General features: G+C 43.2%; 1 protein-coding gene across 1 annotated transcript in view; it reads right to left on the bottom strand.

The window, feature by feature from the left end:
- Nucleotides 1-272: 272 nt before the first annotated feature.
- The window catches only part of LOC114200048 (guanylate cyclase 2G-like), a 67,014-nt gene continuing 51,804 nt past the window's right edge, over nucleotides 273-15,482 (bottom strand). The window contains 6 exon segments of the mRNA XM_028092028.2: nucleotides 273-343; nucleotides 4,416-4,508; nucleotides 5,752-5,926; nucleotides 8,943-9,135; nucleotides 10,029-10,169; nucleotides 11,499-11,676. Of these exon segments, the coding sequence (XP_027947829.2) occupies nucleotides 273-343; nucleotides 4,416-4,508; nucleotides 5,752-5,926; nucleotides 8,943-9,135; nucleotides 10,029-10,169; nucleotides 11,499-11,676 (851 nt within the window).

The following is a 15,482-nucleotide window of genomic DNA, read 5'->3' as shown; positions in this document are numbered from 1 at the left end:
AGATTTCAAAAATCAAAAGAAAATTACAGATTAAATAGGATTAAAGCCACAAGAAGAATAAAACTCACATTAACATAAATTTAACGTCATATAGTGGCACTGCCTAAATGAAACCACTGTTAGCACATGACTCTGGAGTGACATCGGTGACAGGTCCTCTGAAGTCTGTCAACCCAAACCTACTCTACACCTTGTGATGCTCAACGCTTTCGCTATTTTTTTTTCTATTTGATCCAAGAAATCGTCATCTGTGCAGAATGGTCTGACCTCATTTAGTCTTTAACAGTCAAGCATGTATCTATCTGTTTTTGTCTCCTTGACTTAACGATCATTAGAACAGAACCTAGCAAAAAAAATCAGAAGCACAACGGCAAAAATGGCTAATGGAATCACACGGTGCCACACCCTGATAACACCACCACCCCGGTGACCCAGAATGCATGGATGTTAATGACTTACAGGGTCAACAAAATAAAAACTGAATGAACCAAACCTTGTAGACAACTGGGAGAGCCCCAAGAATGCACTGTCAACCCCAGAAGCTAGAATGGGATAGGAAAATCCAAAGCTCCAAGTTTTTTTCTTAGTCCTGTACAGACTTAATTTGTGGGCTCATACTTTGAAAACACATCAGCATGTATCTCTGTGGTTAATGTATTTGAGAAGTTTTGAGATCTGTAGTTTGGTGGGTCTTTTACAACTGTGCTAAGGAACTGAGAAATTCAGCTAGTTCCCAAATTTCTGGAAACATGGAGTACATGTTTGTTTAGCAACAGACTAGATGCAGATGACTCAGCATAGTCTAAACTGGTCTCAAAGCTGGAGCTCCAACCAGTTTGAGATCTCTTCTTCTTATAAATTCAGAATTTTTATAATCAGGAAGGACAGAAGACATATTTTATTGGTTCTAGTCAAAAATTCTTAAATAGCCTACTTAGAGCCACGATCAAATCTTCGTCAGAGTAAAACAATGTTGTATTAGTTTTGCTTTATTTTATCATATTGTTTAATGATCTTCTATCTCCTCCTGGTGCTATGGGATAAATAAAATGCCTTAAAATAAATAACCTATGATTACAGTTTACGATGTTAATGTATCATATTGACAGCCAATTCCTCCACCCTCCCAGGGGTTTCTATGACTAGAACTTCTTCGACTCACACACATACCACAGACTTTCCATCATTCTGCCCTGCATTTACTTTCCAAAACTCCCAGCCTTCGCTTTCTGATGCAAGGAAGCAACGCCATCCGTATGATCTCCCTGTCTCTAACGCCCTAACGTCTACTACCAGCAATCAAATGTGTTTCAACCTCAGGTGAGCTAAAGCCCCTTCATGTCTTCTAACTTCTCTATCAAGGAATTAAGAGAAAACACTCGAAATAATCTCTGTTATAAATTCTCATGAGTGCTAAACATAAAACATATTTAGAGAATGAGGAAAGAGTAGATAACTCCCTTAGGTATCCTTAGATTTTAGGAAATTAATCTTATCAAATTCCTGCTTATGATCCTTAAAGACTCACTCTCTTAAAACTTGAGTAATATAAAGAAAAGAAAATATACAGACATGCATATATACTGAGTACACATACTCACATAGATCTCTACCTATCAAACAGTCGATGTAGATTTAGATACAGAGAGATTTCTCTGTGTGTGTATGTATATAGATACGTATACATGTATGTCTGTGCACCTGTGAATGGACGTGTATGCACCTGTGTGGAAATGTTTTATGTGTTGTATGGATGCCAAATGTTTATTATGCCCAATGAAAAAGGCAGAAGCAACAAAGTCTTTATTATATAAATATAACTTGTATAAGCATGTGGGCTAGAGCTGAAAAGGAACACACACACACACTCCATACAAATACAAAGATGGGATAATGGTAGACAATCACTATACCCCACCCGATCCCTACTTCAGTGTATCATTGTCTAATGCCTTTTAGATGTAACATTGGACGGCTTAGTTACCTCCACACTTTTGGGCATACCTCTATTAGTCCTTAATATATTGCAGTACTACTTGTATGCTACTTCTCTTCAACTAAACTGAGAGCTAAAGATCAAGTAATGTTTCATGTTCTCATCTCCCCCCAGTGTGGTACCTGGCACAGCGTAAGTGCTCAATAAATGCTCTTTGAATTAATGAAATGTCATATGGATGGATGGTTGGATGGATGGATGGATGGATGGATGGATGGATGGATGGATGTATAGGGAATGGCCTATCTCTCTGAAAGACCTCAGAGCAGAGGTTGTTCTGTTCCCTTCCATGGGAAAACAAAGTATTTGGAATCCAGACACTCTGCTCCCAAACAAGGGAAGAAATTCTGAAATATAAGAAGATAAATGTCGTCCCATTGTCTCCATGCTGAGGCAGCAGGGGTAGCTCCCCTGTCCCTCTCAGATAAATGCCTTCTTTTGACTAATGCTTTCAAGCCTTCATGCTAAAGGCCTATGGGGAGGAGCAGAGCCTCCCACAATAAAAATGGAATCATGTCAGAGAAAATGGAGTCTCTGAAGGTCCTAGAGTTCAGTCGCCCACCTCTGGACAGAAGAAAAGTCTTGCCGATGGAAACACACAGTAGCTCCATGGAGACGGGACTATTTGTAAAGCACATCCCTTGGCCCCTATTTAGTGGCCCTCTTCCTGAAGAAAGGCAAGAATTGCACCAAATCTTTTGTAAGATTTAGTATTAAAGGCTCTCAACTCACCAAAATTATTTTCCTATACAGAGCTCAAAAATATCTCTACAAAAGCAACTCACAGGTCAAGTAAAAAAAAGAAAACATTCCCGATCTCATTGGTTTTCACTTCTTCAGTCTTAGGGAATTCACCAGGAAAGTGTCTCAAACACAACACATCATGCAAACTGCTCTCCCATATTCAGGAGCAGCCATGAGGAGGGTAATCGGGATGTGACGGGTTACAAGGGATAAAATAAAAAAAGAGAGAGAGAGAAATACTGTTAAGTGCATTACTGGTTTAGTCAGTCTGCTACAAGAACCACTGACAGACATGATGGAATCCTATTCTCTGTGTAAAGGGGGAAATATTCATAGCAGAGTGGATGGGTTCCTCTTCGTCTGCTGGAGTTTGCAAAAAATTGAGCGCTTCATAAATCAATGAAAAAGTCCACTTAAAATTCAAGCCTTGATTGAAAGCAAAGCCTATCTTCATTCCTTTGCTTTGGATAGGAAAGAAATTAAGCAATAAATTGAGAGTGGGACATTTCCATTTGTAAACTGCGTGCTCACAGGAAGTCAGAGCTCAGGACCAGGCCTTCCGGGGACTGACGGCCCTGACCCAGTCTACCTGGAGTGGCCTGATCCTGTTGGGATTTCAATGACTGTTCACACCTTAGATAGAGCTTTATCCCTGGGAAACATTGCTGAGATGCCTTCTGATAACTAAAGGTTAGGGAGCAGCCCCTGGAAAAAAGAAGGCAGGCAGGGTGGGGCCAGCGGCCCCAAGTTTTGTCCTCTGGGTGTCCTCTCTCCCAGAATGAAATTGGGTTCACTGCAAATTCACAAGCTAATGGACCGGAAATATCTGGCAGCTAGGGCAAGTTCACTGGCAGGTCTGGGAGCAACAACCCACCCCTGGTCCCCCAGGAAATGAGTTCACCCTATCCAGCTCATCCCAACTCCACAGAGCTCTGGGGCGGGAAGAGGAGGCCGGCTAGATGGCTCCCCCTACTGGTAGATTAACTCAATACCCCAGATCTACACCCCCTGCATGGGATATTTAATGCATCTAACCAAATGGTCCTCAGACTTTTATGGACCCCACAAACATCTTTAAAGAAAATACCTCAGAAGCTCTCTGGGACTTTAGCTTCTTCCTCAGTAAATTCAGGGAGTGGAATAGTGAAGCCTTCTTTGCCTTTCAACCAGGAAGTTGTTTGTTCTCCTTTGCCCTGTGGGAGTCACAGGGGAGGAACGGCTGCCCATGAAGTGTGCCCTCTGAACAGACAACTCGGTGTCCCTTGCTTGTTGACTGAAAATGTTGTTCTTAGCCAAAGTGCAATTAGGCAGGAGCAGCCTCAGTGAAGGGAAGGCCTCATTATAGATGAAATCTTGGTTTCCTTGGGCTTTGCTGGTAAGCATAAATGGATAGTCAGCAATGGCCTAGGGGGTGTGGGCCTGTCAAGGCTGAATTTCGCTGCAAAGGAAATCTTTTAAAAATAATAATAAAATCTATGAGCTCGTCTGATTAGTAGAGCATCAGGTGAAGCACCTCATATACATGTTCACATTTAATCCCCACATCTACCCTTCAAGGGCAATATTATCACCATTCCCATTTTACTGGTGATAAAACCAGGCCCCCAGATAAGACAGCCAGTAAAATTCAAAGCTAGGTCTATGCTGCTGCCTTCTAGAAAAATCTTCCCCTTACCTGAAGGCTGTTGATGAAACACAGTATGTTCAGTGTCTCCCAACAGACAGTACCTGGGCATGGTGATTCCAACCACACCAGCCACCACAGGACCTACAAGGAGGAGAACAGAAGGGTATAGCCAGCCCATCTGCATTTTCCAAGGGCTGGACTGCATGATGCACATTAAGTCAGTAAATGCAATTCAACAAATATTTAAGTGCCCTCTTCAGGCCGAGCTTGGCAGCAGATCTTAGGGTTTACAAAGAGGCAACCTACAGAATCCACAGACTTCTGGTGGAAAACCACATAATCAATTATGATGAGCCGAATGTTTGTAACCCCCTCCTTCATTCACTTGCAGAAGCCCTGACCCTCAAGATGATGGTATTAGGAGGCAGGGCCTTAGGGAGGTACTTAGGGTTTAGATGAGGTCCTGAGGGTAGGGCCCTTAGAAGAAGAGGGGACACCAGAGCGCTTTCTCTTTCTTCGCTATGTGAGGACATAGCCAGAAGGCAGCCTTTAGTGCGATTAAGAAAAGGGTCCTCATCAAAACTGACCATATTGAAACCCTGATCTCGGACTTCCCTGCCTCCGGAACTGTGAGAAAATAAATGTCTGTTGTTTAAGCCACCCAGTCTGTGGTATTTTGTTATAACAACCAAGCTCAGGCAGAAATTAATGATGATGTTATTCATGCACTAGAGATGTAAACAAAGGAACTGCAGCACAAATGTGGGAGTAATTAATTCTGATTAGGGGCCAGGTCTTATTTTAGTCAAGCCTTGGAGGACAGACAGGTAGAAGCAGGTCTAGCTACATAACTTACAGGGCCCAGTCTAAAATGAAAATAAGGAACCCCTCATTCAAAACCTATTAATAAATTATTTAAGAAAGTAAGTAATATAAATATTATTAATATAATAATATTATAGTGATAATTATATTAATAATGTTATGATAATATATTAAGAGACTAAGAAGAGCATTAAACCAAGTGCTGGTTGCTTCTGCACAGGTCATGTGCCCATGAGTTTGACCAAAACCAGACCAGACCAAAGGGCATTTGATGCAGAGGCATGGGGGGGGGCGGGGGGGGGGCGGATAGCAGCCGCATATAACCATCCTGCGTTTTGGTCTCCTCTTAACTTTTGGTTCAACACCTTGGAGTCTCTGGGTGTCTTCGCTGTCACCAACTAATCTGGCTAGCTGGAAATAGATTTACAGAGACAATGCAACCCTGTTTCCCTTGAAGATGTTACCATTCAACTTCGGGGTCCTAAAAACCTCAGACCCAGGACTTGAATCCAGAACCACCTGCTGTCATGCATGGACCCTAAGGCCCAGGGCTGTCTACCTGTGTGGATGCCAATCCTGAGCCTGAGCTTCTCCTCAGGCATGTGCCCCTTCTGGAAGTAGACAGTGGCACTGAGGACGTACAAGGACATTGGGGCAATCTCGTCCACGCGCTGGATTCCATTGCAGATGGGAAGTCCACTAGCCACCATGTATGCATCTCCAGTGGCTTCCACCTGAAAATAAAGTAACAAAGTGGCCTTGCTCTGAGGCCCCCCCACGTTGAAGAGTCACACTCCCTGACCTCCATTCCTCCCATGTCCCAGCATTTCTACAAGTTTCTGCCCTTGTCCTGGTTCTTTCACAAAGCCTTCCTTCCCTGAGCCCTCCTGCACACAGTCACTGCTTTCTCCTCTGAAATCTAATAGTGGTGGTGACCATATTTCCACAACTCAAGTTCAAAACCAGTTAAACGGGCAGCAGTGTACGGATGGGGTAAATCTTTTTTTTTTAAATTTAATTTTATTAAGTTATGTTAATCACCGTACAGTACATCATTAGTTTTGTTTTTTTTAAATTTCTTGAGATGTTTTTCTTTTTTTAAATTTTTTTATTGTTATGTTAATCACCCTACATTACATCATTAGTTTTTGATGTAGTGTTCCATGATTAATGGTGTGTGCATAACACCCAGTGCTCCACGCAGAATGTGAAAGTCCAAATAATACCATACTTTTTTTTTGTTTTGTTTTTTAATTTTTTATTGTTATGTTTATCACCATACATTACATCATTAGTTTCTGATGTAGTGTTCCATGATTCATTGTTTGTGCATAACACCCAGTGCTCCATGCAGAACGTGCCCTCTTTAATACCCATCGCCAGGCTAACCCATCCCCCCACCCTCCTCCCCTCTAGAACCCTCAGTGTGTTTTTCAGAGTCCATCGTCTCTCATGGTTCGTCTCCCCCTCTGACTTACTCCCCTTCATTCTTCCCCTCCTGCTATCTTCTTCTTTTTCTTTTTTCTTAACATATGTTGCATTATTTGTTTCAGAAGTACAGATCTGTGATCCAACAGTCTTGCACAATTCACAGCGCTCACCATAGCACATACCCTCCCCAATGTCTATCACCCAGCCACCCCATCCCTCCCACCCCCCACCACTCCAGCAACCCTCAGTTTGTTTCCTGAGATTAAGAATTCCTCATATCAGTGAGGTCATATGATACATGTCTTTCTCTGATTGACTTATTTCATTCAGCATAACACCCTCCAGTTCCATCCACGTCGTTGCAAATGGCAAGATCTCATTCCTTTCGATGGCTGCATAATATTCCATTGTGTATATATACCACCTCTTCTTTATCCATTCATCTGTCGATGGACATCTTGGCTCTTTCCACAGTTTGGCTATTGTGGACGTTGCTGCTATAAACATTGGGGTGCACGTACCCCTTCGGATCCCTACATTTGTATCTTTGGGGTAAATACCCAGTAGTGCAATTACTGGATCATATGGTAGCTCTATTTTCAACTGTTTGAGGAACCTCCATACTGTTTTCCAGAGGGGTTGCATCAGCTTGCATTCCCACCAACAGTGTAGGAGGGTTCCCCTTTCTCCGCATCCCCGCCAACATCTGTCGTTTCCTGACTTGTTAATTGTAGCCATTCTGACAGGTGTGAGGTGGTATCTCATGGAGGTTTTGATTTGGATTTCCCTGATGCCGAGCGATGTTGAGCACTTTTTCATGTGTCTGTTGGCCGTTTGGATGTCTTCTTTGGAAAAATGTCTGTTCATGTCTTCTGCCCACGAATAGGGTAAATCTTGAAGGATCACATGCATCCATCAAGTGGAATTCATCTTGCCCAACCTGAAATGTCTTCACCCCATACAAGGGCTCTTAGGTACATTTATACATATGTATACATTAGACACAATATATATGCTTATACTTATGTGTAAATGCATGTATCTGCCTGATTTGTCCTCTTCTCTCCCCTAATAAATCCTAATAAATTCAGCCTTCAGATCCCTCATTCACAATAGAAAATAAATGATCAGTATAAACTTTAAAGATACAACCCTTTCCAGATGTTTGCATTTTATAGCAGAATCCGAAGATCATGTGGTAAAGGTGGGATTTCAGGCATTAGCCAGGCAGTAAAAACACCTCTGTCTATCGGTCACCCCAGAATTACACAAAATCAACCAGTACACAAGTCTGATTGCTTCTAGGCTACCTTTCCCCATCACGGGTACATACACATCCTTTAGACACTGACACTGATTTAGTATTAGCTCATGCAAAACATAGCAGAGAACATAACACCAAGAAGAAATCCCAGAGGACACCCTCCTAAGCAGAGCAGCTTCCGTTTTGGGGTACATGTGCCCTACTTATCCACACCATCTTTTCTTTCATCCTTAAACAGAGGCATATCTGCGGGGAACACTGGGGGATAACCATTAAAGTTATGTCCCTTGGGGATATGACCACACTGTCCCCCAAATCTCCCTGGCCCCAGGGCCACAGGCAGAGCACTGCAATCATGGTCAGAACCTGTGGCTGCCCCAGGATGCATGAGCTTGGGCACCCTGAAGTCAGGATCCAGCCCCATCAGAAAACTCAGAAAACATCCAAAGCAGCCATCACCACCACTTGAATGAAGCCAAATTACTCACTTTTGCTATCCTTCCTTGACAAATCATTTTTTACTATATTCCTACATCTCTCTCCCCCGCCCCTGCTAAGGGGCACTAGGCAGATCCTTGTTTCTCATTTTAGCCACAAGTCTGATAGTCTACACTTGGGCGTCTGTCTTCACCTGCACTGCTAAGGACCACAGTAACGGAAGTGAGACTCACACAGGGTCCGAAGACAACCTTTAAAGGAGAGTAAATGTGAGCCTCTCTGAATACAAAGGAAATATATTTAGGAGCAAGCTGGAGGATTAGTCAGTAGGAGGTGAATGCCTCTTTAGAAATGTGTTTACTGAGAGATAAAATAATGGAAGGAAACAAGGAGCAACTGGTGAATCTTGACAAGCACATGCATCTGTGATTAATCAAGCCCTTTTCCAAGAAAACGGGAATAAAATATTGAGTTTCTGCCATGCAGAGACAGACTGCCAGCCTGAAATAGAGCTTTTCCTGGCTGACAGCTAGGGCTGGGTCCACCCTCACTCCTGCCCTGGAGTCAACCGACAAGGAGAGCGTGTCCCCTCACAGCCCAGAAGCCAAGTGTCTCACCTTAGACACATCATATGTCTTAATGATGTGATCAAATAAACTGTACAGGTCATTAAGGAGCTTCACAACTTGTAAGGCGGAGCTGAGAGAACACAGTTTTGTGAATCCAACAATGTCAGAGAAAAAGATTGTCACGGACTCAAAATGTTCCGGTTCCACGGACCTTCCAGCTATGAGCTGTTCTCCAATGAAGCTGAAACCAGAGAATAGGGATCGGTTTTGAACAGACTCTTACTCATTTTGTCTCCTACAAACCCCTGCAGAGTCATCCTTATAGTTCCTTTTGCTTCAGTGGATTAGGTTTTTGGTTAACAAAAATTCCATCATCTACAGGGATTCTTTTGACTCCCATTTCTCCGCCTGCATTTTCTCTAAAGAGATACTTTCATTGGTGGGTATAAATTGGAGGAGGGGGGAGCAGGTTACAGAAATGCCTTTACAATAAGGATTTTCTCCCTGAGGGCATCTCATTTTCCCCCGTTGGTTACAGAGTTTGATGGTAAAGATTCAACCTACAAATGTGGGAGGAAAAGTAAGCAGCCACCAATCCACAAATCAATATTTTTGCTTTAATCCGCCAATCTCACGTAAACACCTTCAAATCCCCGACCCCACCTCTTTGTCAAGACACACAGGAAGGGTGCTGGAATTTTAATAGCAGATGCTCCTGCCAAGTGTTTAAAGAGAGTACAGATGCAATTACAGCCAAAAATGAAGCGAGTTTTGAAACTGAAGTCATGAGCGCATATCATATTGTGCAAAGAAAGCTTTTGGAGCACGATCTCAAATACTGGGGAGCTAGCAATTAATCAGACTCATGCAACCAGAGCTCCATCTAGTGGTCGCTCTCCTGTTGCCGCAGCCATAATCTTTACTGTAAGACATTCTCTAGTCCTTTGCCCCTATCTCCTTTTACAGGCTGTACCAAGTTGCCTGCAAAATGCTTCACTTGTTTTAGAAGAACCTGACTTCCTCTTATTAAAGGAACAAGAAAAATATTCTCTCTATGTGGAGCCTTTTAGATAGTGATGCTATTTTTTCCCGGAACTTTGAAAAGCTCCACCCCCACCCCGTGCTCTGGAATACCTTGGCAGCATTGTGGACAGAAGCCTATCCACCTTCCTCTTCTCTGCCATCAGCTGGTTGGTCCTCTCTTCCACCACGTCCTCCAGGTGATTGGCATACACCTCCAGCTTGCTCACCATACTGTCTAAGATGTTCATGTGGCTTTAAAAGAACCCCCACATTAACACTTTTTCCCAAGAAATTTAGGGCCACAGTGGAGCACAACTTCCAGCTATACATTCCAAGATAAGAAAACATGTCTTGCCCTTCAGGTACCCTACTTCAGGGCTGCCCGTGGACAGCAGTGAAATGACCATGGCAATGAGGTCACGCGGCCTTCTACCAGCTCTATGACCTTGACCTGCACCCTTTATCTCCCTGAGCCTCAGCTTCTTCCTCTGGAAAATGAGGATAATAACACATACTTCCCAGGGCTGTTGTGAGGGTTCAGGGAGATAATGGGTACAATGTCTCAATCTGTGTCTGGCACTCAGCAGGCACTCAACAAAGTGGCCTTCCCCCACTTCCCAACATGCTCCAGATCATTGTCACGGTCAGTCAGAAATACAGATTTCAGGACAGTTTTTTTTTTTTTTTTCTGGATAACACCAGCTGTTTTCTTTTCAGATGACAGATATAGGGGCACTTCAAGATCCTATAGGCTCTTGTTTTAGAAGCGTCTTCAGAAAAATCGTTTCAATTCCCCATTTTTCGGATGAGGAAACTGAGGCTCACATAGGAAGTAGACTTGCCTTAACATAGGAGAGCAGATTTTCTGAGTAAAAGTCATGATTGACCTGAGACATACCATTTAAAACAATTTTGACGTGGAAAATGCAGAATACAGGGCTGTTGTGTTAAGAATACACAGCAGAATGGCCAAGTTAGGAGTAGATGCCAGACTCCCAGCCCAGGGCCCTTCTATCAACTCAAGCTACTTCTAACATGGCCATGCCTGCATATGCTCAATGTGCCAAAAGATGACACAATTACCCTAATATGAAGCAAGCTACTATTGAGGAAATTGCTTGGGAGTCACGAATAATTTAAGTTAAAGACTTACTCTAAGGTTGGTGAATAGTTTTTTATCTCATTGCCCAACCCCAACTGATGAGTCATGACCCTTGGAATGCTGGTTCAGAAAACGTTCTGGGGCCATGTCGAAATTCCCTGGGAAAGAGAGCTTGGTTGATTAGTGATATCTGGAACAGACAAAGGAGGACAATGGAAGTGCTGATGTCTGATACATTTTTGTGTCATTTCAAAAAAAAGGGAGAATTTATCACTCTAATCAGCATGCAATAGGGTGCTTTGCATGTGGAAGGCATTGAGTGGGTGGATGATGAATGAATGAAGGAATGGGTGAATGAATGAGTGAGTGGAGGAATGAATGAATGAACGGAGTGAGCCACACAGGAGCAGTCACAGCCATATTGTTTCAAAATTCTAATGGTTAAATGATCAGAAGAAAATGTTCCACATCTCGCTCACCCTTTGGAACTGGCTTCTCGTAAAATTTTTTTGATGGACGAGAAAGTGGGCCTTTTCTCTGGAGATTCATCCCAACAGGCCTTCACCATGACCACAATCTCCTCATTGCCCTTCTCCTCTGACAGGGAAGATTGAAATGGAACTGATGCCATGGGGTCTTCGATTCGGCTGAGGATTTCTGAAATTCATGTGGGATGTAGACAGCCAAATGTCTGAAAACTCTGGGCCATTCAGGACACTTCAAACATATGTGCTCTTCGATTTGTAAATCGAGTTTTTAAATAAATTGAGCAGATTGGAATGTTGGAGAAATCTGAATATTTTATGAGAAATACTCTGGAACCTCCTGGAAAATGAAGAATCCTACTGTAAAACATATAAGCACCTTCTAATGAATCTGTTTTTAGATTAAGTTGTTTTTTTTTCCTAATAGAACTTTTCTTGAAGTAAAGCATATATATGTCTATGTGACTTCAGGAGTGTATAAGAATTTGGGGTTGGAAATCCCCAAAGTGCACCTTATACAATTTGTATTCCATATACAATGTCCCATAAAAGTTATTTTAGCAAGTAATAAATGTTACCACCACGTGCTGCCTCCATGTCCAACTTTGTAAACCTACTTTCTTTCAATTCTGCATTGACTTCTACTGACATTTATTAAACATTCTGCTTATCCAGGTTTTGTAGAGGAAATAATAATTTCAGAACAATGTATACATGTTTCGGTATAAAAATACTATGGGTGTAACACCATGAATTTTTATTTATTTATTTTTTTATTTGAGAGAGAGAGTGTGAGAGAGAGAGATCATGAGTGGGGAGAGGGGCAGGGGGAGAAGCAGACTCCCCACTGAGCAGGGAGCCCTATGTGGGGCTCGATCCCAGGACCCTGGGATCATGACCTGAGCCAAAGGCAGACGCTTAACTGACTGAGCCACCCAGGCGCCCAACATGAACAAATCTTAAGCGCATATTACTAAGTAAAAAAAGGTAGTCTGAAAAGGCCCTACACTGTGTGGTTCTGTTTATATGACATTCCAGAAAAGGCTATAGAGGTGGGTACATGATACTGTGTATTTGCTAAAACCCACAGAACTTTACAGCACGGAGAGTAAACCTCAAAAAACACAAATTCTTAACATCAGTTAGGATACGGGACAATCCCAGGATAGGGGCAGACCATGACTAAAGAATGACTTGAGACCATTAAGACTAAACAAAAGGACCCATTCACAATCACTGTATTCTCGTGGCCTCCACTGCTTCTCACGAGGGGACGGAATAAGAACTCTGAAAGTACCACAGACCTAGGAGGCGATTGGATACGTAAATAAATGGATGGCAAATGGTGGGAGCCAGGATCTCACTGTTGGAAAGGGAGGTTTGGATAAGTGATAGGGAGACTAGAATAAATGAACCCTGTGGTCATGATGTTGGAAATGTCAGTATGAACTCATGTTTAGCTTGGTATAGATACAGATATGGAAATGTGTGTGTGCACATGCCCCTGGGAGGGGCAGGATGCCACAGCACCCCAGCAGCAACGAGCACACCCAGCAGCTAGGTCCTGGTTTCCAATATCATTCTCCAGTTAAAAGAACCAGGGTTTGGGGCGCCTGGGTGGCTCAGTCGTTAAGTGTCTGCCTTCCACTCAGGTCACGATCCCAGGGTCCTGGGATCGAGCCCCGCATTGGGCTCCCTGCTCAGCGGGAGGCCTGCTTCTCCCTCTCCCACTCACCCCTGCTTGTGTTCCCGCTCTCGCTGTGTCTCTCTCTGTCAAATAAACAAATAAAATCTTAAAAAAAAAAAAAAAGAACCAGGGTTTATGTACCCTTGACATGATGGGACGAACATGACAATTTACCTCTGTGGCCTTCCTCCTAAGAAGGAGAAGCCTAGTCTAGTCGTGACGAAAAAAGTAATCAGACAAATCCCAAATGAGAAACATTCTACAAAATAACTGGCCAGCACTATGTCATAAAAATGAAGGATAGTCTCTGAGAAACATTCCTAAGGAGCATGGAGTAGACATGATGGCTAACTGCAGTGGGGTGTCCTGGATGGGATGCTGGGGTAAGAAAGGACACTGGGTTAAAAACTAAGGAAATCTGGAAGCACCTGTGTGGCTCAGTTGGTTGAGCATCCAATTCTTGATTTTGGCTCAGGTCATGATCTTAGGGTCATGAGATTGAGCCCCGTGTCGGGCTCCACACCGGGTGTAGAGCCTGCTTAAGATTCTCTCTCTCCTTCTCCCTCTGCCCTTTCTTCTCCTCTTAAAAAATGAACAAACAAAACAAACAAAAAAACAAAAAACAAACAAACCAAAAAACCCAAGGAAATCTGAACAAGGTATGGCCTTTACTTAATAATAACAATACAAGTTCTAAAACGGTGTAAAATATTATCTTGTTTTTGTAAATGTACATACTTGAGTTTAAGTGCACATTTTTCATGCCTAAAAATAATATGAAAGAAAATACATTTAAAAAAAACAAACACAATTACCGTATGGGTTCAAATTCAAATTGTGGGTCTGCCCCTCAGAGTACACACGTCATGAGCTGGTCATGTGCAGCTGTCCTTTCATCATCAGCCATCCATGGTTACTCTATTGTAACTCTTCTTCTTTGGTGTGCATCAGGATGGGGGATGGTGGGCTTTTAAAACACAGATTCTGGGCCCACCCCCACAGTTTCCAATTCCAAAGGCCTGGGGTTGGGCCTGAAATTTTGCATTTTAAACAAGTACCCAGGGAATGCTGATGCCGCTGGTCCAGGGTTGCCCTAGGCCAGTGCCTCTCAAACTGTGGATCTTCAACATCATCTGGGAACTTGATAAAAACGTAAATTCTCAGGCCTTGCCCCAGACCTCCTGAGTCAGAGACCCTGAGGGCGGGACCCAGTAATTCCGTGTTTTAACAAGCCCTCCGGGTAATTCTGACACCCACTAACATGTGAAAAGCACTGGTCTAGTGTGTGCAGAGACTTGATATCTATCCAGTTCCCAGCACCAGGATTGTTTGTAGGGAAGTATGAGGAGTTAATGGAAGAAGCGTGTTTGTCCATAAATTAGGTGCACCTTGTACTTTTCCTGGTTGCAGTCCTGTATATACATAGTCCCATATGGCTAGCTCTCATTTAACTCTGTGAGCAAAGGACTACAGTGAAGGGCAAACATACCAACTGTTTACAGTCTGCCCATCCCCACTGCCACCTCCGCCCCCCACCTCCACCCCAATTGGTGCAATCCCATGGCAGCTGAGCCTGGCAAGTACAGATGGGCTCCTTCCTGGGCTCAGTCTAGGAAGAGCTATGTAGCTTCTTGGTTCCAAAGTCAGTTGCACTTGGATTTAGGGTGAACCTTTCGGGATTAGTCCACCCTCTATTTCACCTGACCATAGAGTAGAAACTGGAATCCACTTTTATTTTTATTTTATTTTATTTTATTTATGTATTTTTTTGGGGGGGGGATCTAATCTCTTTATTTTTATTTTTTAAAGATTTTGTTTAAATTAATTAATTAATTTGTTTGTTTTTGAGAGAGAGAGCAAGGGAGAGAGAGCCTGAGCTGGCGGGGAGGGGCAGAGAGAAAAAGACAAGCAGACTCCACGCTGAGCAGGGAGCCGGATGTGGGACTCAATCCCAGGGTCCTGGGATCATGACCTGAGCCGAAGGCAGACGCTTAACAGGCTGAGCCACCCAGGTGCCCCAGGAATCCGCTTTTAAAGCAACTACATACATTCAGAAAGGCTCCTGACTTGAAAAAAGTCTCCAGGGAATGCATGATGATGTAAAGATGAGACTTGAGGCTGGCCCCTGGGAATGGGCTAGAAATGATAGGCAAAGTGGTACAGAAAATAAATCAAGGGAGAAACTTAGAAACTGACACATAAACACTTCCCTGGGCTCGCTCGAGACAGCAGGTCTCAACATGGGCTGCATACTGGAATCACCCGCAAACCCTGATGCCCAGATGGTGGCA

Source organism: Eumetopias jubatus, unplaced genomic scaffold (assembly GCF_037043125.1).
Source record: "Eumetopias jubatus isolate StellerSeaLion01/CBP00866 unplaced genomic scaffold, mEumJub1_p1.0 scaffold_17, whole genome shotgun sequence".
In the NCBI taxonomy this organism is placed as follows: domain Eukaryota; kingdom Metazoa; phylum Chordata; class Mammalia; order Carnivora; family Otariidae; genus Eumetopias; species Eumetopias jubatus.
The sequence above is the reverse complement of the archived record's forward strand: the minus strand, read 5'-3'. Positions and strand labels throughout refer to the sequence as shown.